Consider the following 26,315-nt stretch of genomic DNA (forward strand, 5'->3'; position numbering starts at 1 on the left):
GTAAGTCTCCATTTGATCCGGCTTGTTGTGACAGCCGCGGCATCAGATGGGATCCATGTCTTTATCAGACAACGACTATGAGGCGTTGCGATCCCCCGATTCCTTAACCTCAACACAGCGGCGCACTAAATGGGCGCTAATATTCAGGTCTGTCGGTCAGAAAGCCCTCGAGCTTCAGAAAATTTTCAACTTGGAGCACTTTCAGCCTCGCCCTGGCGTCGTATATCTATTCACTCGACAGCACAACAACTTACACTTACCTCTCATACGCTACCTCGGAATTCGGACATCATAAGTACGGCCTCTTCTGGATACATAATCACTCTCTGACGCGTTTCAAGTCTATTAGGGTCAATACAAGTCGCGCAGGGAATAATCAGTGGGTTTTCATGACTCGAGTCGATTTATCAGCAGCTCATCTTCTCTTTCCAGTCGCGGTCGGGAAGCCTGTAATTGCAAAGACTGCCGACGTTGGATCGCGGGGGACCGCATATTGTTTAGTTTGTGAGTCGTCGTGTTTGCCATGCGGCTCCGCCCACTGTCGATGAATCAGTGTTGTTTTATGTTCTCGGTAACAAGCTCGAGCCTGCAGTATCGAATGAGCATGAACACGGAATCAGGTTATGCTGCTATCGCCACCGCACGGAATATAGAGACTGTGACTGGGGGAATTCTCGTCTATGCAATGTGCGTGCCATTAGTACAAATCCAAATCCATCTGCTCACTTGCAGCAGCGGTTTCACGTCCGCTCGTCTTCCTTACGCTAAAGTCAAGAGCTACATGTCTTTTTAGGGGACTGCAACTATTAACTCAAGTCGTCATCGCGGACGTTACTACTCTCAAATGGCGGGGGTTCTTCGTCTCCCTCAGCTCACTCCCCTTCTTAATAAATGGAATCATTGGGTCGAACATATCAGCAGCAATAATCGAACGTGCAGGGTGGCGATGGGGGTGTACGTCTTTTTCTTGCTTGAAGCGATTTGCTAATCATTAATATTCAGACGGAATGTTCATCATTGTGATACCGCTGGGGCTTGTGCCTCTCATTTACACATTACATACCACCGAGCATGACACCCGGAGACGAGCAGCTCCAGCAAAGAATTCTCTCTCGCAGAGATTGCTCGATCTTGCCGATGAACTGGATGTTATTGGGCTTATCCTTATCGGTCTATCGACCTCTTTAATTCTGCTGCCGCTCTCAATCGCGCAACATACGGCTCATGGAATCAAAGGTGGCTGGGCACCCTTCTTGTTCCTGTTGGGAATACTATTCATTCCGGTCTTTGCTTGGTGGGATTTTAAGCATGCGAAGTCGCCTGTGATCCCATTTCGTTTCGTTGTTAATCGAAGTGTTGTCGGTTCCTCTTTGATAGGCGCTCTCGATTTTGTGAGTGGCGTTCTGTTCCCTTCTCTCTTTCTCTCTGAACAGAGAATAGATGGCATTTTACCTCACGTTCACATATCTTTATTCTTTCGTCATTGTCGTCAAAGATTGGTGTGTGTCTTTTGTCAACATTGACTTATTCTCAGACATGACAGGAAACTTGTCAATGCGACCTACTTTACCCAGATTCAGAGCTTGACAATGACTGCATGCAGTTTCCTCACTGGGATCTACATGCACCGCTACCGGCGGTATAAGGTGACCACACCGATGTTTACTACCGCCTTGTGGTTGATGCCCTATAGTCTCTCCTTGTCAGTGGCTTGATTGTGCGGCTGCTGTAAGCGACTCACTTGCTCCATTGTGATATTTATGACCAATGAATTCCAGAGGTGTTCTTCTCATGCTTCGCGCCCGTGGAACCAGTGGATCAACCTTGGGGCTCATTGCGACCCAGATATTGCAAGGAGTAGGAGGAGGAATTGCTTCGTTAGCAACTCATGTCAGCGCCCAAGCATCCGTCACTCCAAGTGATGTTGCGATGTGTACTGCAGTTGTGCTACTCGTGACAGAGTTTGGAGCGGCCGGTGGTGGTGCGATTGGTGGGTTCCCATTTGAATCGATCGAATGGCGCTGACTCTGCCTCAGCGGGTGGAATCTGGAGTAAACAGATGCCAGAACGCCTTGCCCACTACCTACCGTCTCTCCCACAAGCCGAACGGGACGCGCTCTTTGGCTCTATCATCGAGGCAGCGGCTCGGCCATTAGGCGATCCTGTTCGCGAAGGCGTGATTTATGGTACGTTGCCTTCTTCTCGTGACCGCGTTTTGATGTGCGAAAAAAGCTTACAGCGACACCATGAAATCCATGGTCCTTGCCGCTTTCTTCGTGAGCGTATTACCTGTGCTAATCTCACTTTGTATGCCGGATTGGTACCTCGGGGAGCAACGTAGCGCCGTTGTGGGTGATTTGAGAGAGGAGGAAGTCGAGGAAACTTCTTTGATATCAGAGTCATTTACGTAATCTATCTGATGCCCACTCTTTCCTTCCACCATGTCCTGATTCCTGCGGTCCTCATTCGTGTTGCTCTCATTATCTATAGCGAGTGGATCGACAACTCGGATTCAGTCGTAAAATATACCGACATCGACTACCGGGTGTTTAGTGACGCGGCCCGTTTTCTTTTGCGCGGAAACGATGCACAAGGAACATTCAAACTCGGTGTGGGCGAGTACGAACCACCACATTTGCGTGTTTCCCAAAGGCTTATATACTTACTAGTCCCTATAACCGAGAGACTTACCGGTATACACCGCTGCTTGCGCTGTTATTGACGCCGAATGAATGGCTTCATCCTTCATTTGGCAAATACTTGTTCGCGACATGCGACATCTTTGGCGGCTTGCTAATATACGATCTTCTGGCTACCTGCATTCAACCCCTATCATCACCACCGACTGCCACTTTGTTCAGCGCGTTACATCTACTCAACCCGCTTGTATTTGCTATTTCGACGCGGGGGTCGTCGGAAGCGGTTCTCTCTCTATTTGTACTCTTCACGTTACATTCGGCGCTCAAAGGAAGATGGAATGCTGCCGCCATTGCGTTGGGTGTCAGCGTTCACTGGAAAATATATCCAGTAATCTATGGGGTAGCTTGTTTGGGTGTCGTTGGCGGTTCGAGTTTGCTAAGCTGGCGAGCAGTGCGGTTTACCGTCCTCAGCGCATCCACTTTCTTTGCGCTAGGCCTGGCATGCTACTCTGTGTGAGCTTTTACAGTTTTCTTCGACTTCCATTTTAACTGAGAAGTTTAGCTGGGGATACCCTTTCCTTTACGAGTCGTACTTCTACCACTTGCACCGGCTTGACCATCGGCACAACTTCTCGCCCTATTTCTACCTTATCTACTTGACCTATCCGGCGTTTGGCCAGTCTACTGCGACCAATGTGTCATTCTGGAGTCGTGTTCTTCAGTCGCCATTAACCAGTTTTGTGCCCCAAATGTCCCTGGCATTAGGGGCGGGCCTGGTTTTCGGACGGCGAAGAGATGACCTCCCGTTCGCCTGGTTCGTTCAGACCACGGTATTTGTCATCTTCAATAAAGTGTGCACATCGCAGGTACAGTCTCCGTCAACATTAATTTAACGTCGGAAATTAACGTTTCCATAGTACTTTTTGTGGTACCTGCTTCTGCTCCCGTTGCTACTCCCGCGGCTTCAACTATCGCGTGGCAAAGTTGTTGCCTATCTCGCAGTCTGGGTTGGAACACAGGCGTTATGGTTGAGCGAGGCGTATAAGCTTGAGTTTCTTGGGGGAAACGTATTCTTTGGGGTGTGGGTCAGAGGACTCGTGTATGTCGCTGGAAATTGTTGGGTGCTGGCGGGCATCATGGACGGATACAAACAAGTACTTTATTGATCTTCAGCGCCGTGAATTTCCATGTGGCAAGAGGATATATTCGGAGGCAATTAAACAGACTTGCGATTGAGGGAACCGAAACGGCTGATGGTAGTCCCTGATGGGGCAGAACTTATTTAAAGTTGGGCGACTCTTGCTCTTAACTCCCATCTGGTTTGTTCATCCCCTCCCACCACCCCATGTCGCCCCACCCAGCCCTCTTCCGCTTCTTTGCTGCCAACGCGGACTGGGCTAAACACGTCGAAGCTCGTGAGCCTGGCTTCTTTGCTGAGTCTGCCAAAGGGCAAGCACCACAGGTTCGTCGTCGTTCAATAGACGCGTTTCCCGTCCTTTCTTACTCATTTCCCAGATTCTCTGGATTGGTTGTGCTGACTCGCGAGTACCTGAGAGTGTTGTAACTGCCTGTCGGCCGGGCGAAATCTTCGTTCACAGGAATATCGCCAAGTGGGTCCAATGCCTCCCACTCTGCCATTGCTTATCTCCGCTCCAGTCAATTCCACCTCGACGACGAGAGCGTTCTCTCTGTACTAACATATGCTGTTGACCATCTCGGCGTGGAACACGGTGCCTGATTTCTTATTCTTTCCGTTTCCTGCCATCCCAACCCTCGTTCCAGTTGTCATCGTTGGCCACACCGAATGTGGGGGTGCTGCTGCCTGTTTTGGTGCCGCCCACTCGCCAGCCTTCTCTGCCACTGCCGAAAACCTCGTCATCGACCCTGGGCTCCCCGCCGATGCCCCATTAAACCAATGGCTCACTCCCCTTACCAAGCTCGTTGCTTCCCTCAAGCTGTCTAGCGTACCCAAAGATGATGCTCTCCCCGTTGTCGTCGAGGAGAACGTCAGGCAGCAAGTTAACAACCTCGCAAAGGCGTCGACAATTGTTAACGCTTGGGCAAACAAGAGCAGGAAAGGCAAAGATGTATGGATCCATGGCTGGGTCTACGATCTTGCTAAGGGCGAGCTCCGCGACCTGGGTGTGTCCCAAGGTCCATCTGCCTAGAATCTAGATGTAATCTCGTGTAGATGTAGATAATTCAAAAGATTGCTGCTTCTGATCCGAATTTTTAGAGTTCTGTCATGGGAGCTGCCTCGTTCACTAATAGCTTGTGGCTGGAGGCGTTCGAGAACTTGCAGAGATTGTTCCAGAGAAGCGCATGACCATGACTTCGATCTTCGTCTTCGGAATGTGCAACGTTCCTCGCAAAAATTTCCTTTTGTAGCTGTTGGCGGAGTGCACTTGAACTTCAGTGTTGTGTGGTCGGGAGAGGACTAATTTGAAAGCTTGTTCACCTTCCTTGACAAGGCAAGAATTAAAATTTAGCGAAGTGTGAATATCTACCGTGCATGGCACTCGCGCCAACTTAGGAGCTACTGTAGTATAAGATGCTCGCGCAACGAGAAACTTGAGCGCCTGAAGACCGCACTGGGTCGTTCGATGCAAGTAGACAAGAGTCAAAGTGATGATTCGTAGACAACTTCAACTTGACGGTAACGTTGCTCAAGGTGTACACGCGAGTATCGACGAAGCAGTTGAAAACATGAAAAAGTGCATAGCAGAATTCCCAGTAGTAGAAAAACGTTCATACCCCGAATCGTGGCCCACCAACATCTTTATTCAGCCTCTTCTTGTTCGATACCATGAGCCTGTGCCTGTTGCTGCAGCACCAATTCACGGCGCAGCCACTTGTCCTCCGGGATGAAATACCAGCTAGCTACCCCAAAGATAGTCACAGCGCCGAAAATCACGACAGCCTGCAGAGGGTTGAGGTTGACAAAAACATACAGAAAGGACACGCACGAAATTGAAGGTCTCCCCTGATACCGGGAAAAAGAACGGGGAGATCATAACCGAGAATACGAGCGCATTGAACAACACAGTGCTGGCATAGAAGGGCCTGGCCAGCTTTCCTAGGTGGTAATGGGAGTTGGTGAATCCTGTAGGCGTCATTGTCAGGCGAAGCAGCGCAATGAGACCATATGCTGCGATCGTCGGTACTCCACCCGCACTGACGAGACTGGTGAAGGCGACCTGGCTGGGGAGGATAGTGCAGAGAAGGACAGCCCCGAATATGTAAATAACTGTGACCGCGTTTCGTGGTTGACGTGAACTGTCCACACGAGAGATCCAAGGAGATAGAGGAAGAACGCCGTCTCTCGCAACAGCAAAGACAAGTCGAGAGGCAGCTACAATAGCCACGCTGGTGTTCTGGATGAACGTGTTAAACGCAAGGAAATATCCACCGCAATGGGCCACGTACAAGAATAAGGCCCACAACAGCTATGATTGTCATAAAAATGCTGGGTCCTTTCCCCAGAGCCAGCGCATAAATCTGCACGAAAGGCTGAGGCGCTTCTAATGCAAAAAGCGTATCGAGGTCTGGGGTACAGAATAGAAATAGGATAGCGGTGATAAAGCCAAATATCCCTGTCGCAAGTGCCGAGGTAAAGATGCCTTTAGCTGCAACAACGCTGGCATTCTTGGTCTCCTCTGCGATATGTCCAGAAGCGTCAAAACCGGTCAAAGTTCCAGCAGTGAAGAGGCTAGATGTTGATAAAAACTTGGAAGGTAGTAAAAAGAGTAATGGCATACAACGACAAGATCCAGTTCCACCCAGCTGGAGCTCCGGTCCCGTTATCTGACATATATGAGTGTCTTTCTCTTGACCTAAATCAGAAACTCACAAGTCATCGTGAACACATCTTTGGCGCTCCGGAAGCCATATGTTTTGGATACCCCAATTGGCAGCCAGATGACGCAGAGCAGAAAGTCGACCATCATAAGAAGGACTGAGAAACGGAATATTGCGGAGTAAAGACGGGGGAGGGAGGTAATTGATGGCCACCGCCACAACGAGCAAAGCTTCAGATACGGCCCAAATGAGAGCGCGCCATTTCACATTTGTGCTCGTTGCTCCGCCAGGAAAATCGATCTCCCAGACAGCAAGTTGCGAGACGATATAGTTCGCTGTCGTCTATGCATCGGGATAAGGCTTATTCATACTGTCGCAGACAGGTCAACGCACCTGACAGTTACCCGCTGCAAAGGTCATCCACGCTGTACATGACCACCAAGCAACGACGAAGCCGAAGAAGCGCGCATATTTCGGCCCGGCACTTTCCGCAGCCCAAATATAGATGGACCCACTAAGTGGCAGAGCGGAGCAGATTTCAGCAAGGACAGCAGCGGTGATGAGCATGAAGACGATGGTGATGATATAAGATGACCAGAGGGCTGCTGGGCCACCAGCAAGAAGCCCAAGGAAGAATGCGGACCTGCATAGGTGTCAAGAGGGCTCGATTCAATTCGGATTGTGTTACCTGACACCGCCAATGAAGTTGAGTGCGCAGAAACTAGCGGCAAAGCTCTCGATAAGGTTCCAGCTGCGATGGAGTTGCTATAGAGGTCTATTAGCCAAAAATTACCACTCGGGGATCCATACCTGTTTGTATCCAAGTTTTTGCTACGAAAGAAGGTCAGTTATGTCTGCTAGGACGCTCTCGAAAGAGCTGAAAAGGTTAGAGTGACACTGGGGGCTTCCCTACGCAGGTATGAGCGCTGATCAGGTTCGAGCGGTATAATCTCAATCCTCACTACTGCGTTCTACCGCTTATCGGAGAGAATAGGCTGGCTAGCAAGCGGCAGAAGGGATTCCGATTCAGTAGAAGTCCACCCTGCCGCCTTCTAACCAGCCAACGGTAGAACACAGTAGTAAGGATACCCGCAGCCCATTCCAGTTTTGTCACCAAGTAGACATTACCGATGCGTAGGGTTAACCCAGGCTGCCCTCTAGGTTGTTCACCAGTTGGATTTCATCCTGGTTGAAGGTCTCCGTCACCACAGAGTCTTCCAGGTCGGGCTTCTTGTGCTGGTCGAGGGAAGACATGGAGGCAAAGAGAGAAAAATCTCAAAAAATCACACCTTGATTGCGATTTGATGATGAGTCGATTGATGCCCTCTCTGATGAACCACCAGCTGAAAACACCTTGTCCAATATCTGCACTTGCTGTCGACCAGTCCGAACGACTCTTCGCGGGCTCTGACGATGGCTCGGTGCGAATATTTGACTCGGCCACGTGGAAACTCGTCCATGCAATCCGTGGATTGCCTAACGAAATATCATCCATCGCTTGTTCAGACACAAGTGCTTGGCTGGCTTGTGGTCGCGCAGCCTACGCGTTCTCGATGAGCAGTCAAAAGCTCGTGCAAAATGCCTCAGACGCTGCTCTCGTACTAACCCTGGGCGAAGATGAAGACGATGTTTTGAACGAGGTGCGTTGTTTGTTAGCATCGCGAATGCAAATTAAACTAGCTAGCTAGCTCTGGGTGTGTCCGGATCACATATGGCCTTCAGTACCGACTCTGGTGCTGTCGGAGTTGTCAATCTCTCGACCAGCAGTGTTCAGCGGATGAAAACGAGGCATTCTAGTGTAAGTTCTGCCTTTCTGATGCACTTTTAGACTGCTTATCGTGCACAAAAGATATGTGGTATTGTGCGCTTCATCCCAGACAGACCACGCGAGTTGGTCAGCGCTGGCTACGACAGCGCCATCCTACACTTCGATTTTCTCTTGGGAACGACCCTTTCTCGACGCGATCTCAGTGCGTGTCTGTCCGATGCTTGTTTCGTCTATTCATTGGTCGTAGCAGCTGCACCAGCTTCCGAGGGCATTTCTTTATCGCCTCCATTCGTTATGTCTGCCGCGTTAAGTCCCACCGGCGCTATGGCTGTCGGCACGGCGGATGGTCAATTGTGGATAGGTTTTGGTGGAGATAAAGGAGATCCCGCCGATAAATCAACAAAAAAGAAACGGTCAAGGAAATGGGAGGGCCTGAATCCTGATGATGAGGTCGTCGAGAAAGTCGCCGAGGGTCCCATTGTCGCTATGTAGGTGTCAATTATTAACGAATCGCGACTTGATTCGTTGGCAGGGCTTTTTTAAACTCTTCAGCCTTACTCGTGTCGACACTCCTCGGCACCCTGATGGAGTTTACCCTGTCCCGACAAGAAGAGGGACTGCGAATCACAAAAAGCCACGAGCAGCAAACTGGAGTTGCCAAAGTCAACGTGGTTTTGCGGGTCAAGGAACACACGGTTGTCGCTGGCTTGACCTCCGACTCGAAGGGAATTATAGAAATTTGGGATTAGATTACTTTTCTGTCTTCAACTCCGCCTCTAATTCAGCTATCCTGGCCAGATGTCGCTCGCGCTCCTGTTTAAGTTTGTCGAGTATCTCCTCATTCGACAGCGTCCGTATTCCCACTGCTTCCAACATTCTCTGTCTGAGTGGCCGCTTGTCTGGCTCCACGACAACGGGCACGACTGTTGGCTGCCTCGAAGCATTCCCGATATATTTGATTCGTTGAACGTGTAATTCATTGTACGCGCCTTGCAGGACCAGGGAGACCGCACCGACGGTAAGCGCAGCAGGTAGAACAACACGCCGCCCAGCTGAAAATCGGTCAATTTGCTTGACAAAACGGATGAACCCTCCACACACCAGTCAGCCCTCGTATCAGTCCGCCAGTGACCACCCCGCTTATGCCGCTATCCACCAAGTGGTGAGTGCGGAGGTCAGTCCAAGAGAGCTCGGATGGACTCGGTGGGGAGTCTTGAATTTGTTGTCGAGCGGGAATGACCAGGTATTCCCGAATGCCTAATGTGCGTTGAACATCGTAGGCCAGAACCACAAAGGGACTCACTAAAGAACGTGGCCGCAGTTACTGTGCTATTAAATGCAGCAGCAGTTGCGAGACGCGCATAAGGTTGGGAGCGAAATGTCGCGTAGAGACCCGTCAGACAAGTGCTGGCAAAAGCTGCCTGACATTCGTTCACTGAGCCAGGCAATCGAGTAATAACGACTTGCAGACTAGAAAGGTCCCGGAAGCAACAGTCCACAGACGAGAATTCGGCTCATCACCCATAAAAAGTGGAGAGCAAAGAGTACAAGCTAGCTTACGTCACTGCTAACTAGTGCAAAGTTTCGCGAACGAAACTTAGAGTTCCTAGCGAAGAAGCTATTAACCCAAGAACGCGCTCGCTCTCCTTGCGCTGAGTCTCCTGGAGCTCATGTAAAGCTACCTCCAGTTCAGGATTCTCGATTATCACGTCTGAATGGATCCGCAGAAACACATTTTGAAAAGCTTGAACAGCTTCGAAGTCCTTTCTTGATCTCAACCGGTAGGTGAGAGCTACGACGAATCGTGTAAGCGAATCCAACGTGACCAAAGAACGAATTTCCAGGTCTATGGCCGCTGGTGACAGGGTCTTGAGGAAACCAAAGAAATCTTCGTCTGCATATGATTTCAGCAAGGCATTCATTGGGAGCAGAAACAAAGAGATTTACAATCTTCAGACCCCTCATTATCGGCGAGTTTCTCGAAGAAAACACTCTGAACTCCGGCTGCCACTTTGTTCAACCGCTTCGTGTCCTTTTTAGATTGTGCGGTTTTTTCTGAGACAACAAAGCGAGGTTCTACACCCTGAACTGTTGGGAGGAAGAATGGCGCCTTCTCCGGGGCTTTCGGTGGCTCTTTGGGTTTGTTTCGTTGCTGAATGGATTCGTAAATAGCTGTTGATAGGTCACACAACTAAAACCTACTTGGATGACTTCGAGATTTAACAGAGTTTGCCATCTCGAACGGGGCAGTAATGTTAATGTTACAAGATCGCCATCAAGTTGTGGAGGAGTGGAAAACGGGTCATCTGCTGTCTCTTGCATCGTTAGTGCCGACAGGGCATCCAAAGCTAACCAGGACATTTAGCACGTTAGGAAACAGTCATCTATTCTAACCTTCATCTTCGGCAGTTCCTTGAACCGAAGGGAGTTTTGCGTCCAGAACATCATCGTCCGACACGCTACGGAAAGAAACCTCGGCATACTGAGCGCGATTGGCCCTATGAACTATGAACGAGCCGAGATGCTGCAAATGCTTCACCTACCAAAGATAGACTGCGACGCTATCAACATGAGTTGTGGCCAGGAAGTCATTCGTTGGGGAAAACGAGAGGCTCGTGGCAACGCTGGATGTGCGGAAAGCGTCGATCAAGCGACCAGTAGGCACGTCAAAGGTTCGTATGACCGAATCCAAAGACGTAGCTACCAGCCATCGCGAGTCAGCAGAGAAAGTCTGTGGAGAGAGCAATCAGAGGGTGGAATTGTAGTTTGAAAATTCGCACCATGTCCAGAATGCGACCTCGAAAGCCACCAAGCTCACGAACGACTCGCCGTGTTTCAATATCGACAACACGCACGACCATGTCGTCGCAAATGACCGCTAAAAGGCCGCTATCGCGATGTAAAAGAATTGAAACGGCCGTTGATGGTAATGTGAGGGTGTGCTCAAGTTTGGTGGTGTGGAAATCGAAGAACTGAAACTATGGTCAATGATCACATAGGGGGGGACAAAATGGTTAGACAGACGTTGATTGTACCGTCCAGTGTACTTGCGATGACGGTTGTGTTCAGAGGGTCAGTCGCTAGACCAGTCACACTACGTCCTTCCTTTCGTTTGCCTTGTTGAAGGCGGCTAGCAATATCGCTAGGACATGGTCCTATATCAAATGCTTTACGCAGAATTCCAGATTGTAAATTCCAGAGGTGAATAACCCCAGTCGAAGAGCTGGCCAATCCAAAATTTCCGCATGCAGTGACGCAAACGGACTACCGAATGTCATCAATTAGTGGCTCAATATTTGCAAGAGAAAACTGACTTTAACTGAGCCGAGGAGCGCCCGTTCTTTAGATTTGCCCTTGGTGTCTGCAAAACCAAGACTGTGCTTGCCTAGTTTCTTGTTGAGCATCGTCCAAGTCCTGGCGAAGCTCTCGTCAGCATGTCCTGTAATGATATCATCCCAATCTTTAGCCCTGGCAGCGGAGTATGATATTGAGGTGATGGGAGGAAATTTGAGGGAAGCTAGAGGAATGGAGAGAGAGGTAGCCTTCTTGGCCAAGGAACCTATAAGGCATTATAAGCAGTCCCGTAATACCCACTCGATCCCAAACCTTGCGAAAGTTCGAATGAACGCGAGTCCCGAACCACGGAGGTACATCGAAGACTGCGATCCCGAGAGGCGCTCAATAATTGTTTACCGTCATCTCCATAGTATCGAATAAGATGCGGAGGGGCATGATGTCCACTTCGAAATTTGAGCAGTCGCGGAGCTGAAGTTGGAGAGTCGAATATCCATTGCTAAGCAAGTTAGAGAGTTGCATATTGGACACTCGCAAGTCCTACTTTTACGCTGTTGTCCTCTCCGGAGGTGACGAGGACCGGTTGCCCCGGGATCCATTCAAGAGCAGTAATAGCCCCATCATGTGCTCCGCGTACCATATGGAGAAGCCGTCCACCCTCATTCAGATCCCAGAGCGCTATGTGGCCTGTAGACGAAGCGGAGGCCAGTATGGGTGGCCCATCTGAGGGTCCACATGAGTCGATTGACGCCGGAAAAAAAGACACGCAAGTTACGCGCCTGTTCGGAAGCCTAGGGCTCGGACGCTCCCGCCCTCCATGGTCATTCGCATCAAACGCTCGTCTGCGCGTACATCGTAGACGGATATTTCTCCAGAAGTAAAACCAATTCCGACAACGTCAATCGCGGGAGATTGAGTGAGAGCCGTGATGGCAGTGTGTGGTGCATTGGGCGAAGAAACTAATCTGGCGAGTGGAAACTTGTGGATGCATGTTCTAAGGCAAGTTAAACGGGAGACTCCAGAAAATCGCATGTCACGCACTGAGTTTTGATATTCCAAAGTTGAATCGCGCCTTGCGAGCTCGAAACAAGGACTTTGTTCAGATATGTAGCAGGATGAAGTATTTGAGTGGCAGTAAACTCAGTTTCGAATTCGATTGTTGAGTCCAATTCTGTCCGTTATCAGTTGCGGGCAAAGGGATAACTAGGCCAATACCTCCGGTAGAAGTTTCCCATAGCATCAACCTGCGACCATCTTCTGTGAGCGCAAGAAGGTGCAACCCAAATATCGTTATGAAGGAAAGTGGGCTTCCCAGAGGGTTTGTTCCGCGTAGAACCTACCAAATTCAGTCAATGGAATGAGTGGATTACCGACGTCAATTCACGCACCTCTTTACCCCGAAGATATTTTATAGCATGTGGACCAGATGCAATCCAAACGGCGTCGCCATCCATAGCGAGACACGAGATTTTGTCCGGAGCATCGGGACCTGGGTACAATCAGAAAACGTTCACCACAGTGGACCACCAACGAACCAACGAACAACAAGGTCATTTTACCACCTTCCCACAGCGCCCAAGACCTCCCAAGGCAGGTGAGTATGTGTATTCGCGGCCCGTCGGTTGCACCTTTGTGCGATCGGGTTTGGAGAACGAAGGGGACATTGTCTGTGATTAGACCAAGAGCACGAAAAGGGACAAATAGTCGAAGTTCGGCTTGAGTTTTACGAATTGAAGTCGTTCTTTGCCTTTTGCGCGGTGGAGGCGTGTCCCTAGAGCTTGCCGAAGCAGCCATACCGAAAGTTTTCGGAAAAGGTAATTTTTTTTTATTTCGCCTACACGTGACGTAGAACTAAACTTGCATCCACACCATCTCGCTCAGAAGCCACTTTTACGACCCGGTAATATTTTGGCTATGAGTGCGGAATGTGGCAAGACAGCCCTTAATGCGACTGGAAGCTGTCGCGCCGACGGCAGTGCTCAAATTGGTCTTCCGAGTCAGGCTGCCTGTTTGTCAACCTCGACCTAGACTTTCAGCAATGGTAACGACACAATCGCCTGATGTACCTCGATGCTCGACCTGTCTGGCCGAGTGGCTCTGCGTTAGATGGGCGGCAATTGTTTGCGTGGAGTAGGGACTCAGCGTGCTCAGGTTGACACCCGTCGTGCAAGACAAGCTGATACTTGTATCGCTCAACTCGCTGTCAATCTATCTATGTCGATGCTCGTTTAAAATGCCCGGGACACTGTAATTCACATCAACTTTCGTTCCTCTTCATTTTTCTCCCTTTCTCTGAGCCAGGAAGCTCTTCCACATTCATTTCTAGCTAGCCTGGGCATCTAATCGCACTTGACATCATGCAACTCCTTTTGGCCTCCGTCCCGCTCGCCTTGGCTCTCTTATCGTCCGCAGTTCCCCTCGGGAGTGGTGCAGTGCGGCGCCATGCTATGGCAAGGTGTGTTGCATTCTTTTTCATCGTATTTATTTATCACTTATGCCATCAGCAACTTTGATATACCCTCTTCATGCTCTTCAAGTGGTTCCATCAGCAGCCAACCCATATCTATCTCCGATCCTGGGCTCGCCTCAGTGGACAACTCGACGGTCATTGCAAGCAGCGACAACTCGACCATCAGCGATGCTGATTTACCCTCCGACGATCCCGACAGTGATCTACTCGACTCGAGTTCGACCGTTTCCGCTAATATTACACGCCGATGGGGATATAGTGACCTCCAGGAGTACTGGTGGGGGCTTTGCTCTAACCTGGGGTCGAGCTTATATGACGACTGCATCAACTTGGGCTTCGACAGTTTTGACGCACTGTCTGCAGAAGCCGATGTCTGTGACCAACAAAGCGTCTCGGACCGCATGATTTCTTGGGCAAAGAGCAGTGGATGCGACAATTGGCAAGACTTTGTGGATGCTGCCGTCTCTTATCGACAACTCCCACGCGAATCTGTCATGTTGTATGGATTTTATCCTTCCACACCGTACTGCAACTCGCAGCCCACAAACATCGAAATCTATGGAATTTGGAACCAACAAGCTGAAGGTGTAACCCCTGGCCTATACGGAGGGCCCAACTATCCCATCACTCCGTTTGGCGATGGTCAGTGTTGAATTCCAGAACAAAAGGTCGATGCTGATAAGTTACTAGACGCTTCCTGTCCATTTGGTCGCTCTCCTAACCTCCGTACATGCGAGTGTGTCTCGAGCTTCTATTCTACCGACTTGAGGAACCTCCCGGGAGCGCCGAACACTATCTTGGGTTCAGACTCTGAACAGGCAACTGCAACAATTAGTGCTGATACCAGTGAAGAAACAGCAACAGAATCCGCTTCTACCACCGATGCAGCAGACAGCGAAGCGACGGACGCTGCCTCTAGCGATGACTCTGATGACTCTACAGATAGTTCTGATGACTTATCCGCAACGGACAGCGCCGCAGATGCTACTGCCACGACCGAGATTGACGGAGACGTTAATGACCCCAACGGTCGTCGGCGTAAGAGATTGTTTTAAGTTGTAGAGGGGCTAGTTTTACTTTACCGTTCGCTAATCAATACCACCCATTTTATATACATTTTGCTAGACTCGCATCTGGCTACTACCTTCCCCGCCAATTTTCTTTAGAGAGAATTGGTACTGCTTCCAAAAGGACCAGCATTTTACGTGTTGCGCGTTTTAATTCACAATCATGTGACCGTTATCCATCATGGACTCCGACTCCATCGACGCAGAGATTATACCAGTGACGAGTACCTTTTCACCACAAACCCTCGGTGTAGCCTCCTTCATTCTAGCGGTCGTTGTTCTCGCATGTTTGTCAGAACTACCTCACCATTTATTCTCTAAGTCAACTCTAGTTGTTTTCCTGTTCACTCGACGCCGATCCCGAGCGGCAGGACAACATTTACTTCTCGTTGGCCCTCCAGATGCAGGGAAAACTGCCATTCTTTCGACGGTAGGCCACTAATCTCCACTCCTGCTTATTCTGACACATCTTACAGCTGGTCTACAACCAACCGCTGCCAACGCATACATCCCTCCAGACGAACTCTTCTGTAATCGCTTTACCCAAGAAAGCTCTGACAGTTGTGGACATTCCAGGCCACCCTCGCATCCGAAACCAAGTCAATGAGTTCATCACCGACGCCAAAGCGATTGCCTTCGTGGTAGATGCGAGCACAGTTTCACGGAACGGTCCTGTCGTAGCAGAGTGTGTCTCTGCGCTCCTTGTCCGGGATTAAGCTGAAATAACTTTATTCAGGCATCTCCATATTGTGCTCAATGCGATTAGGTCTCTGCCCCCGTCGCAGGTCTTGCCCTCGTTGGTGATTCTTGCGCATAAGTCGGACCTTGTCAAATCCAGCGCCTCGTCAGCGACACAGGCCATCAGCAGGGTCAGAACCATCCTCGAAAGAGAACTAGAGAAACGGAGACTAGCGCAGTCGGGGGGTGTTGGAGTAGAGGGCCTTGGGGAGGAGGGTGAGCGGACGGAAATGGGAGGACTCGAATGCAGCGGCGAGAAAGGCATTTTCCAGTTCGACACATGGGAGGGTGGAGAGGTAACCTTCTTGGGAACGTCCACCAAAATAGTGGACGAGAAAAGTGGGCTCAGAGACTTCGAAGACTGGGTTGAGGAGAACGCATAGTTTTTTTTTTACTTCTTGTACTTGTGGATAAGGTCTGACATTCATACGACAACTAAATCTAGTAGTACGAATTCTATAACCTCAACCAGGTCAATCTCCGCACCCAGAATCACCTCCGCTGGTCGTCAAACGTAGACCTGGAGGTACTGTCAAAAAGAGAGCGTTGATGTAACAGTCACGGACCTCTGTGACTTTATACCCTTGGCAACAATCTCGACCTGGACACTTTCTCTTCTTAGGTTCGCACTGCTGGTCAAGTGCTTCGCTGTGCGTGGCCATGAGCCTCAGCGAGAGCATTCAAATTACAATCCCAGGTCCGTTTATCAGGCTCTAAAGTCGGAGAATGCTGAAGTAGACATTAGATTTCGATGAGGACGAGTTCAACAGCACTCCCATTCCATTCGGCAGAACTGGCGGGCATGGACTTTTTGGAGGGTTTGGCACGGGCCAAGATTCACCCACGACCGTGACTCCCATTGACCGTGGCGCGTTCTTTCCTTCCCATTCAAGAGGAGATTCAGTAGCGTCGGAGGATTCTGGCCATTCGATATCAACTCGATACGCATCCAAACCGTCAACACCATTCTCACACTCGACGCATTCTTCCATTGCGGCCCCTACTGGTTTCACGAAGAAGAGCTCGTTTGCCTCCATTCGTGCTGCTTTCAAGACCGGTGCCAAGTCTAGCGACGCTCCTCCGGTCCCTCACATAGAGAATCAGGCGTATCCGGCGCTGAAGAACCCATTCAATCGCTCGAATACTTCCTTAAACCACAGTTCGAGAGCACCCAGTGCGGTAACAACCAGTCCGCCATACCACCGACCAGCAACCCCCGCCTCCAAGACTAAAGGGCATGGATACGCGAAATCGAATCACTCTCAGACTGGGTCTATATTCCATTATTCTGATGGAGGCAGCGATTATGGCCCTAATCCGGGTTATTCCTCCTCTCCACCCCCCGTCCCACGCGTTCCAAACTCATTCGGTGCTGTTCTTCGGAGTGAAACACCGGATTATGAGGAAGACAAAGTGGTCATGGACCCAAAGACCCCGTCTGACTACGCGCTTCACGCCGTTTTCATCCGATTCGCAGCGTCATGTGAAGCCAAGATAGAAAACTTTTTGAAGGAACCTTTTGTAAGCCAAGTGAAGTTCATGAAGTTTTGAACCAATCGATACTGACAGGACCACGAACCATTACTCGTCGATTTTATGGGTCCCGGCGTCGACTCCAAATTTGATGATGTCCTCGATTCCCTAGGCAAGATTGCTCAAAAGCACACAAAGGCAGTCGTAGACTCAATTATGCGCTGGCGACGAAGCCAAACCGAAAACGTCGGCTCTGATGTTATCAGGACACACACACAATCGCCGAGCCCTGCTAGAGTTCGGTTGCATGATGTCCCTGCGCTTTTGAACGAGAGGAAATCGCTTGCTTCCATCTACGTTATGTGTCGAGCACTCATAGCGGTTTTGCAGTCAATCTCAAAGGATGCGTTAGGAGAGACCATGGGCTATAGCTTGGAAGAGACGACATTCGAACAGTTCCGCAAACCTGATCTGAAGCTTCTGAGCCAGTCGGCCAACCATCGAATGAACGCAGAGCTTTACTCGACATTGCTGGGACATCTCGCAAATGTTCGGTGAGTGCCAAAACCAGTCGCTCTCTCCCTCTCATTACTGGATAGTTTCGTGAGTGTAACAGATCGCTTCTTGGCAGAGCTCGGACCCGTGGCTCAAGGCCAGGTCCCCAAAGACCTTGACATGAAGTATGAAAATCTTGTGAAGGGGTTAAATCATATTCAAATCAAGGTCCTTACATTCTGGTGTCCCCCGATTCGCCCTGACTCCCCGTAGGTCTGGCCACCCGAGTCATTCGAGGAGGGAGCAGAATTTTTAGAGTCATTGTCGAAGTCGTTCGTCCAGGCGCATGGGTTCAGACTGAAGATCGCTTTTGCGGACATTCTGGTCAAGCTTCTGCATCCGATCAGCAAGGTGCATATTTTTTTGCTGTCGCTGACCGCAACTTAATCTTATAACCAGACTGCGCAAGCAGAGACCAATAATCCGCAATGGGCTAAAGCAATTGAATTAATTTATCCTAAAGCTAGAGAAATGGTGGCGAAACCGCGCTATTGGAACATTGCCTTTCCTTTGGTCATCACGTCTCTCTGTGTTGCACCACAGGCCTATTTTCTTAAGAATTGGATTCCTTGTTTCGAGATGGCACTTTCGAAGGTCAAGGTATGTCATAATATCTCTCTTAAGACCTGTTCTCATCCTTTGTTAGGAAAAGCCCTTTCGGGTTGCAGTCATGAACGGCATGATACGCCTACTTTGGACCTATCTCTACCGTTGCCAAGAATCTGCGTCAACCACACAAACGAAGCTCGACACGCTGTTACGCCATTTTTTCCCCGCGAACCGAGTGGCAGTCTACCCAGTTGATGATCATCTTGAGCCTTTCATCTACATCACGCATTTCGTTCTATCCCGCCATTTTGACTTTGGGCGCGATTTCTGTTTGGAGCTTATGCAAGAGCCTGCCATCAGCCAATCCGGAACTTTAAGTAACCAGCTTGCTCCTGAACGCACTGCAATCGCGATCCAAGCCATTTTACTGTCCATTCATGGGATAGAGAAAGACTCTCCGACACCAACGTGGCCGAGCTCCAACGACTTTACTGCCTTCCCGTCTTGGGAAGACTATCCCTCATCCTCTGAGTTTATCCCGCCTGCCTTCCTTGCGAAACCTGGCATGCAAGGCTTTTTTGATCGTTGTGGTTCCGCCTTAGTCACAATCGCGACCACGTGCAATTCTTCTGTCGGTCACATGTCAATATTTGACGAACAATGGTCATACGCTCGCATCAACCCAGCGTACGAGGAATCACACAACTACGCCATTCGCCATCATCCCGAAGGTGGAAGAGTTGCGTACCCCAACAGCCTTGTTCCGCAAATAAGCATGCTTCAGACTTGCTTCCAGTCATGGCCTCGCTGTTTGCATCCCAATCTCCCTATGACCGATGCTGTCGACATGCTTGTGCGTGGTGTTATACATATCGAGCCGCTAGTTGGAGAGGTCGCCACTGCCGCATTAAAGCGCTTCATGTCTGACTCTACGGCTGGTACCATAGTCATCGGGAGGCTCACCCACTTCCTGTTTGACCCGCAACACATAGCGCGCGAAGGTTCTGGATTGAAGCTACTCATTAACTCGGCTTCACTACTGAATCTGTGGCACAAACTGGTGGAAACTTGGGTCAACGATCTCCTTGGTCGAACCCCTGAGTCGCTTGCGGAGGATGAAGCCGCCATCTTGGACTGCTGCAACGGGGTGGAGTCTGGTGCATTATTTCTTTTGTCGTCTGAAGCGTGGTTTATCCATAGCCTCGGTTGCAAAGTTATTCGCCTCCTTGGTCAACTTGTTGCCAAATTTTCGTCAGACCCACTCTCACCTTCAGATCCGCCGGTGTCATTCCTTCCTCTTGTTGAACTCCTTCAAGGGAAGGGTGGGAATAAATCATATCTGAAAGGCTTCGAAGAGCTGCTTGACAAACCCGATATCGCCCGTCTGGATCAATGGGTGCAATCAAAACGAATCGATATTCCGCTGCGAATTGCTGAAAGCAGCAACGAACACGACCGAAAGATTTGGCACCATCTCTTCCCTATCTTTATGCGCATTTGCATGGAGCATTCACATTCGTCAATAATCTCTCTTCGAGACACAGTTGTGGCCGCTGTGAACAAGTATCATCCCACCATCTCGCACGTTGCTGGTCTCAGCAGTCGGTCACCTGCCGGGCTGACAAATCGAACGCCGGGTACGGTGGAGAAGGATGGACCCCGTCTTGTAAGGGACAACAAGATACACATTGACCAATGGCATGTCTGGGTCAAAATCCTTTGCTCGACAGCCACTCTTTCAGAATCACACCGAGCTGCAATGACACAAATTGGACGAGACCATTCGCGCGCCCCGTCTGATATGAATTTCGAGCGTGAGCGCTTGTCGACCACGCGAGGGCTGTTCAGGTATCTGACGCCCTTCTTGGACTCCGAATACACGCCATTCCGTGATGCTGCTGTTTTGTGCATCAGCGCTTTCCCCGCTGGTGGATATTCCCAACTTCTCGATGACCTCAGCCTTCTTGCGGGGCGCCAGTTTTATGATGATCCGAGATCGAAAGCAGGACCCACGCTCACCGTTGACCAGAACATTCTTACTCCCCGTCAATTCCATGAAGAGAAATTCAGACCAACTGCTGCTGCTATCGGCGATCGGACTCGCCGGCAGGAGCGCCTGTACTCTGCTGTTGCTCGAATATATTATCTCACCGCCCATTACCTTCAATTACAACGCTCTGCTGGTCGCCAGGCGGCCCTCGCAAATGTCCTCAAATTTGTGCGGAATACGCAAGCCTTTCTGACTGCCGCAGACATGCGAGATAACTACTCCCTCCAACGACTCCGACGATACTTTTGTGGCACGGTGGAACGTCTTTTCGATGGCCTCGCTGGTCTCACTGATTCAGATCGCTTTATTCCACCAAATATGCACCTGTCATTGTATCGGTTATGCGAGGAGTGGTGTCAATTTGGACCACAAGCTGAAGGTGTAAAGCAACGATTCATTCTCATGCAAAGAGCCGCAGCGTCCCCTTCCTCCGTTGACCTGGATAGTAGTCAGTCTGCGACGCGGTTCCAAACAGAAACACTGCTACTTTCTCAAGCATCTGTGGGTGCATTGGCTTCTCTTTGCGTAAGTACTGCATTTACGGCCCTCTATTCTCGCTGAGCCTTTCCAGCAAAAGGCATACTTCCCCTCCGACCTTTCGTCTGAATCTCCTGTAGATAGAACACCCCCTGAATTCTTGAGACCTCTCTCCGCACATGGCGTTTTGGAGCGATTCGGTGCTATTCTTTCGTCTGATCATGGTCCAACCCAGACTCGGGGAAAGTTCGTCCTGTCTTTATTGGGGAATAAACCTTGCTAATGAACTTACTTCTAGGAAAGCACTTCGTGCATTGCTGGCTGCCAACACGAACGATAGCATTTTGATAGCGGACTCCTTACGACGGGCCATTGTCCTAACAGACAGGACAAACTCGAGCAGCATACTTTTCTTCGAGGTCATCTCTGAGATCGTTTGTGATCATGACAACCATGCTTTCACGTTTGCGCAAATCGTCTGCCTCGGTCTCTCGAACCTATGTCATCCGCATCTTCCGATTCGTAGCAATGCCTTCAACATGCTTGAGGCCATTCACCAGCAAACATCGGGTCTGCTCACTATGTCACAATTCGAAGCATCCGCCGTTAGCCAGGCTCCAGGAACCTACGTCCATGCCCATCGTTTGATCTCCGACTTCCTTGCTGGGGAGCACCCAAACCAGGCAGCGCCAATCCTCATCCAGTTTGCCCATTGGCTAGCCCAACTACATAATACGTCATCAGTCGCAAACGTGCCGCTCTTTCTGCTACAAAGCTTGGAGTTCTGGATCTCAAATATCGAGTTGATGACGGAGGATAAGATCAGTCTGTCACGAGAAGGTCATTCTGCGCTATACCACCTCATGGCGCTTATGCTGCGCTTTGGCAAGAGCCATTCAGAACAAATCACCGTTCTTTGGACGCGTTTGGTCGAGCCCCCACATCAATCGAATGGTCATGCGACTGTGAGGTTCTTGCTAGAACAATCACACAAAGTCGGAAGTACTATCTTCATCGAATGCGCGGCCAATATTGTTGCCTCTTTATGTCAAACAAGTGTTGGACGGCAAATATTTGAAGAGTTGTGTTCCGTCGTTGAGCCAGCGCGAATGCTACCCACCATTGACCACAAACTGGCCTTCCCGGATGCAGATGACATGGAGCTATGGGCCGATCTCGATGCCTTATTTGCGTCAGATGAACCGAAAATATCGCTTGGTTCAGCTCAATTCGCATGGCTATTTCTGGCAGACATTGCTTTGCCGCGCTATTGGGAGCTCAAACCACAATTGCCGGTTCTTCTACATGCCGTATTTGCGCATCTTGATCACCGTATTCCCTTCGTTCGTGGAAGGGCGCAGCGAATGCTCTTCCAAATATTAAGGTCTTGGGTTCCAGGCTATGACGAGCTTGTGGACCGTGCTGCTTACCCAAGTCGGACCGCACTCAAAGCAACCATATCCAGGCTCGAGTCAGAGGCCGCGTCCATGTACTGGAAGGAAGATGAGGGTGGTGTTGATGTCGAGCCCAAGATGAAGTGGCTTTCTGGGGAAGTCGTGCGGCTGATGCTGCCCCTTTGTCCGAAACTGCCTGAGTTATGGGGCTCATTGGCGCTTTACTGGGGAACTTCTTGTTCGATTCGGGCAACAGCTTTCCGTTCGTTGCAAATTTATCGTGCAATCATGGTCGGTGTTACGTCAGCAGACCTTGCTCTCCTCCTGGGTCGACTCTCCAACACGATTGCTGGGCCTGACGATAACATAAAGGCATTCACAACCGAAATTCTCCGGACTATGTATGCTATGGTGCCAGATGTCGAGAAGACAATGCTTCCGCAAATGTTCTGGTCCACTTGCGCCGCTCTTTCCACGACGGAGGAGCATGAATTCTCCCAAACGCTGCGGATTCTGGAGCGCTTGTTGCCTCGAATCAACTTTGATGACCCCAGTACGGCTGAACTGCTGCTTTCGCAGCAACCCATGGGCTGGGAGGGCCCGGAATTCCTACAGCCCGTGCTTTTGACCGGATTAAGGTCCTCGACGACATTTGACGCAACGATGAGGACTCTTCGAGCCCTGACACAAGCCCAGGATGACCGTATTATTGATCCTACTACGGGTCGCGTTCGAGATCTATACACATTGGCCCTCCCCTGTTGTCTCCATGCGATGAACCCCGACACACCCAATGACCCAGAGCTCAAGGAGTTTGCTGAGAACATCAGTGTTTTGGCGGAGCAAGAAGGACGACAGAGCATCCAGAAGATCATGAACTCGTTCGCGAAAGGCCATTTCCGCACCAGAGACGACTTTTTGCGCCAATCGGTTGCTAGTCTCCGTGAGCATTACGGGACAGACTACTGGACAGAGATCGTGACTCTGCTGCTGGGGCTTGTGTTGAATCGTCAGCGCTGGCTTCGGGTCCACGCCATGCAAATTCTCAAGGTGTTATTCCAGCAGCGGGAGACGCGCGAGTTGCTTGGCTCCGAGCTGTTGATGCCGCTGTTGCGACTGTTGGAGACTGATCTTGCACCACAAGCCCTTGAAGTGCTGGAGGAACCGATGACCATGTCTGGTGGTCTTCCCGCGAAGCATGTCCTTCGGATGAGTATGCACGCCCGGTCACTACACAAGGACGTCAACTCCGCCGCGACTGTGTTTGGCGTCCCTGAACCGTCTGGGTGGTGTGTTGTCCGGGCCGATTCCCTCCGGGCGACCTGTCGATCGAATATGATGGCGGTATTCGATACTTGCTCCATGCCATCTCGACCCTCGCGGATTGATTTCGAGCCAGAGGTGGAGGCTTTGGCTGCGATGAGCCCGTTGCAAGAGGATCTGGGCGGCCTGGTGCAGAACTTGCACGACTTGACGACTTTCTTCCAGGACGATGAGCAGTCTGAATCGTTTACCATCCCGAATCGCCGGCTGGAAGCGCGCGTTGCGGCGATCCTGGCCAAGTCGATATCGTCTGAAGCGGTTAATGACTTGCCGCAGACGCCCTTCCGTGACGTCTTCAGGGTTGGGGCGGTCAGTCCGACGGAGGATTCGGACGACGACTCGGATAGCGACTCTGATTTGGATGCTTTTATTTTTGACTCAGCCGCTATCTATCGCGCCGCCCCAGTGCGCCTAATGGGTCAAGGTTATAGACAACCTTTGTAGCTTACTTTTTACTTGATGAGTGTATTATATCATGATCTGATGTCAAACATTTCTTTCTTTTCTCCAACAACCAAGCAGCAATGGCATTTTCTTCCAGGCAGTAATCACAGTTTCCTGTTGTCCCATTCTGTTCAGTACCTCCGGTATCGCCCGGAAATAGTTCTTTATGGTATTTACTAGCATTGTACCAGGTGTCTAAGGTACCCGTCCTGAGTTGCTTAACCAGTGGGGTGACCGAGTTGACGAGTTGTGTAATGATTTAATTGAAACCATGAATATTGGCTATCCTGAGGGTGGGGTCTCTCCTGGGAGGGTAATAAAGGTGTAGAAACTATTTCCGGGCGATACCGGAGGTACTGAACAGAATGGGACAACAGGAAACTGCCTCATCGGCGATTGCACAGTCACCGGGATTGTTTTGGGTTTGTTGGCCATTTTTTGCACTGATGTCGGAGAACAGTCACGGCTTGCTATTTTTCGTGGGTATGAGCTTGAACACAGACTATATAGATTGGGTCAACAAACACTCGTAGTTCTGAGCGCTCTCTGTATCTGAATATATATAAAAAACCACTGTTTTGAGACTGAAGTCGCTGAACGCCCACACAAGGTTGACATCTGATGGTAAACGCCGCTTGATAGCTCGGCGTCTGAAACTGTTCGGATGGCTGCCCAGCCACCGGAACCCACCGCAGCCCTTGCTTTCCTTCTCCCACTATCCCACTACATACCGACTTCGTTATTCCCAACGCTATTATTTCTCTCCTTCTTCATGCCCAATTGCGACATCCTTGACAACTCCGCTTTCGAAGGTCCTTGTGTTGTGGGCAGCCACCTATGTAGTATGTCCGGAGCCTTTCCAAAGGAGCATCCACTGAAGCGCTGCAGGTGGCCCATCGTTATCATTCGACTCCTGTAATTGCTCGAATCTCGCCTTCGTTCTCAATTCTGCCTGCGATGCGTGTATCGAGACCGACTCAGATCCAAGGTTTCGAGAATTTTAGCGGGGCTTGTCCGATTCTCATCGGGATTTTTCTTAGCTGGATGAAATATGCTCAGGTAAAAAAATGCCAGGCCATACCGTGAGTTGGTGTCTCCACTCCTCTCGTGCTGTGCTAACTAGCGCCTAGCGATCCAAATCCCCCACTTCCAACCCACTCCGGTCCGTTCTCAACCTGCAATCAAGTTCCAATTGTTCACCGACTCTTTAGCGTTTGTAGTACCGCCATGGGCTATATCAATGGCCGCTGCTACTCCAACGGTGCGTTTATCTTTCGCCATGAAGTAGTAAACCTTTAATCGTGAAACAGCCTAGCTCGTTTAGCCTTCAAGATGCTGTGAACCTTGCCAACTCCAACTTCTCCATAGCTGCCGCCTCCCCCTCTTCGGAATCGTCCAATCCGAGCGTCCCCCCAACTCCCCAAGCCAGTCCGAGTTCATCTGTTGGCGATACATCACCGTCTGCGTCAAGTTTAGAACCACTCCGTGGCGCATCTCAAACCAAGTCCAACGCGGGTACTATCGCTGGAGTGGTGATAGGGGTCATTATTGCTCTGGCACTCATTGTGGTTGGGGTTTGGCTTGTTCTTCGTCGAAGACGACAACGACACATGGCCCCCTCTGCTGTCTATAGAGCTGCTCTCCGGAGCGGGATGTCATCGCCGTATCAACCTGTCCCACTACGGGCCCACGAAGATTCACCACAACATTCGGTACGTTTCCCGTATCGAGAGCAGTTCCACAGCCCAACTTGACTTTTACAGCCTTTCGAGCTTCCACCGGACCGCGCTGACTCGCCGGCGTGGATGGCGACCTCCCAACCCGCATCCTTGCGCTCACAGTCGCGTTTTCTCGAGCATACCGAGTAGTCCTTGCTATTTTTTGTGGTTGCTGTTATCTTTATTTGGACTGGGGGTCGTAAAGCATGTTCCGTGTCATTTGTATATTATCTCGTCAAAACAAACAGCGCTCGCCGTCCTAATGAGTCTGAACGTTAAGAATCAAGAACGTCGAGTTCTACATTGATGCGATTCCCGTCTGTAAGAAGATCCAGTTTTAGTTGTTTGCGGGACGGGAATTGCCAACATGCACGAGCTGCGCAAGTCCCGAGGTAATAAGTCGTGTTTGGAAGTTGTGGACAGGGGTAAGGCGGAGGACAAAATAGACATATATAAAGAAGTAGTCGGTCTAAAGCTGTCTAAAGAAACAACGCGTGTACCATACTTAGGTGACCGCTACTGCGTAGAGAAGCTCTGGCAGGACGGCCAAAGAGTAGG

General features: G+C 50.2%; 10 protein-coding genes across 10 annotated transcripts; 7 read left to right on the forward strand and 3 right to left on the reverse strand.

The window, feature by feature from the left end:
- Positions 1-46: 46 nt before the first annotated feature.
- On the forward strand, positions 47-3,805 carry MIND_01012000 (uncharacterized protein; the record flags this gene model as incomplete). The annotated part of the gene is made up of 19 exons (XM_037366715.1): positions 47-147; positions 206-295; positions 342-379; positions 433-504; positions 554-571; positions 621-687; positions 736-744; positions 794-954; positions 1,003-1,391; positions 1,441-1,499; positions 1,544-1,646; positions 1,694-1,728; positions 1,779-1,990; positions 2,037-2,186; positions 2,233-2,352; positions 2,400-2,619; positions 2,670-3,152; positions 3,202-3,505; positions 3,557-3,805. 19 exons carry the CDS (start codon positions 47-49, stop codon positions 3,803-3,805), a joined length of 2,880 nt encoding a protein of 959 aa, XP_037216109.1.
- A 179-nt stretch (positions 3,806-3,984) lies between these two features.
- Positions 3,985-4,862, forward strand: MIND_01012100 (Carbonic anhydrase; the record flags this gene model as incomplete). Its single annotated transcript, XM_037366716.1, has 5 exons — positions 3,985-4,101; positions 4,155-4,249; positions 4,296-4,369; positions 4,422-4,781; positions 4,831-4,862. The coding sequence occupies 5 exons, from the start codon at positions 3,985-3,987 to the stop codon at positions 4,860-4,862; spliced, it is 678 nt and encodes a 225-aa protein (XP_037216110.1).
- Positions 4,863-5,418: 556 nt separating this feature from the next.
- MIND_01012200 (Gamma-aminobutyric acid transporter) lies at positions 5,419-7,691 on the reverse strand (the record flags this gene model as incomplete). The annotated part of the gene is made up of 9 exons (XM_037366717.1): positions 5,419-5,559; positions 5,606-6,013; positions 6,066-6,348; positions 6,398-6,443; positions 6,506-6,779; positions 6,831-7,080; positions 7,126-7,202; positions 7,248-7,268; positions 7,608-7,691. The coding sequence occupies 9 exons, from the start codon at positions 7,689-7,691 to the stop codon at positions 5,419-5,421; spliced, it is 1,584 nt and encodes a 527-aa protein (XP_037216111.1).
- A 50-nt stretch (positions 7,692-7,741) lies between these two features.
- MIND_01012300 (uncharacterized protein) lies at positions 7,742-8,954 on the forward strand (the record flags this gene model as incomplete). Its single annotated transcript, XM_037366718.1, has 5 exons — positions 7,742-8,077; positions 8,122-8,235; positions 8,287-8,407; positions 8,453-8,693; positions 8,738-8,954. 5 exons carry the CDS (start codon positions 7,742-7,744, stop codon positions 8,952-8,954), a joined length of 1,029 nt encoding a protein of 342 aa, XP_037216112.1.
- Position 8,955: 1 nt separating this feature from the next.
- On the reverse strand, positions 8,956-9,730 carry MIND_01012400 (WD-REPEATS-REGION domain-containing protein; the record flags this gene model as incomplete). The annotated part of the gene is made up of 4 exons (XM_037366719.1): positions 8,956-9,257; positions 9,307-9,462; positions 9,509-9,626; positions 9,677-9,730. The coding sequence occupies 4 exons, from the start codon at positions 9,728-9,730 to the stop codon at positions 8,956-8,958; spliced, it is 630 nt and encodes a 209-aa protein (XP_037216113.1).
- A 46-nt stretch (positions 9,731-9,776) lies between these two features.
- On the reverse strand, positions 9,777-13,293 carry MIND_01012500 (WD-REPEATS-REGION domain-containing protein; the record flags this gene model as incomplete). The annotated part of the gene is made up of 15 exons (XM_037366720.1): positions 9,777-10,099; positions 10,153-10,357; positions 10,408-10,553; positions 10,600-10,703; positions 10,749-10,936; positions 10,986-11,177; positions 11,230-11,469; positions 11,520-11,764; positions 11,812-11,998; positions 12,044-12,222; positions 12,279-12,493; positions 12,541-12,670; positions 12,715-12,835; positions 12,888-12,988; positions 13,035-13,293. 15 exons carry the CDS (start codon positions 13,291-13,293, stop codon positions 9,777-9,779), a joined length of 2,835 nt encoding a protein of 944 aa, XP_037216114.1.
- Positions 13,294-13,856: 563 nt separating this feature from the next.
- On the forward strand, positions 13,857-15,024 carry MIND_01012600 (uncharacterized protein; the record flags this gene model as incomplete). Its single annotated transcript, XM_037366721.1, has 3 exons — positions 13,857-13,954; positions 14,004-14,611; positions 14,660-15,024. The coding sequence occupies 3 exons, from the start codon at positions 13,857-13,859 to the stop codon at positions 15,022-15,024; spliced, it is 1,071 nt and encodes a 356-aa protein (XP_037216115.1).
- Positions 15,025-15,217: 193 nt separating this feature from the next.
- On the forward strand, positions 15,218-16,157 carry MIND_01012700 (uncharacterized protein; the record flags this gene model as incomplete). Its single annotated transcript, XM_037366722.1, has 4 exons — positions 15,218-15,323; positions 15,369-15,466; positions 15,513-15,721; positions 15,773-16,157. The coding sequence occupies 4 exons, from the start codon at positions 15,218-15,220 to the stop codon at positions 16,155-16,157; spliced, it is 798 nt and encodes a 265-aa protein (XP_037216116.1).
- Positions 16,158-16,362: 205 nt separating this feature from the next.
- Positions 16,363-24,039, forward strand: MIND_01012800 (uncharacterized protein; the record flags this gene model as incomplete). Its single annotated transcript, XM_037366723.1, has 9 exons — positions 16,363-16,471; positions 16,520-17,295; positions 17,344-17,801; positions 17,847-17,970; positions 18,016-18,153; positions 18,202-18,402; positions 18,449-20,926; positions 20,973-21,124; positions 21,177-24,039. The coding sequence occupies exons 1-9, from the start codon at positions 16,435-16,437 to the stop codon at positions 24,037-24,039; spliced, it is 7,227 nt and encodes a 2,408-aa protein (XP_037216117.1). The 5' UTR covers positions 16,363-16,434.
- A 772-nt stretch (positions 24,040-24,811) lies between these two features.
- MIND_01012900 (uncharacterized protein) lies at positions 24,812-25,907 on the forward strand (the record flags this gene model as incomplete). Its single annotated transcript, XM_037366724.1, has 7 exons — positions 24,812-24,881; positions 24,928-25,027; positions 25,080-25,121; positions 25,170-25,201; positions 25,251-25,300; positions 25,350-25,751; positions 25,803-25,907. The coding sequence occupies 7 exons, from the start codon at positions 24,812-24,814 to the stop codon at positions 25,905-25,907; spliced, it is 801 nt and encodes a 266-aa protein (XP_037216118.1).
- Between the last annotated feature and the right edge of the window lie 408 nt (positions 25,908-26,315).

The sequence above is a fragment of the Mycena indigotica genome, assembly GCF_014461135.1.
Source record: "Mycena indigotica strain 171206Taipei chromosome Unknown Mind.scaff0009, whole genome shotgun sequence".
Classification (NCBI taxonomy): Eukaryota; Fungi; Basidiomycota; class Agaricomycetes; order Agaricales; family Mycenaceae; genus Mycena; species Mycena indigotica.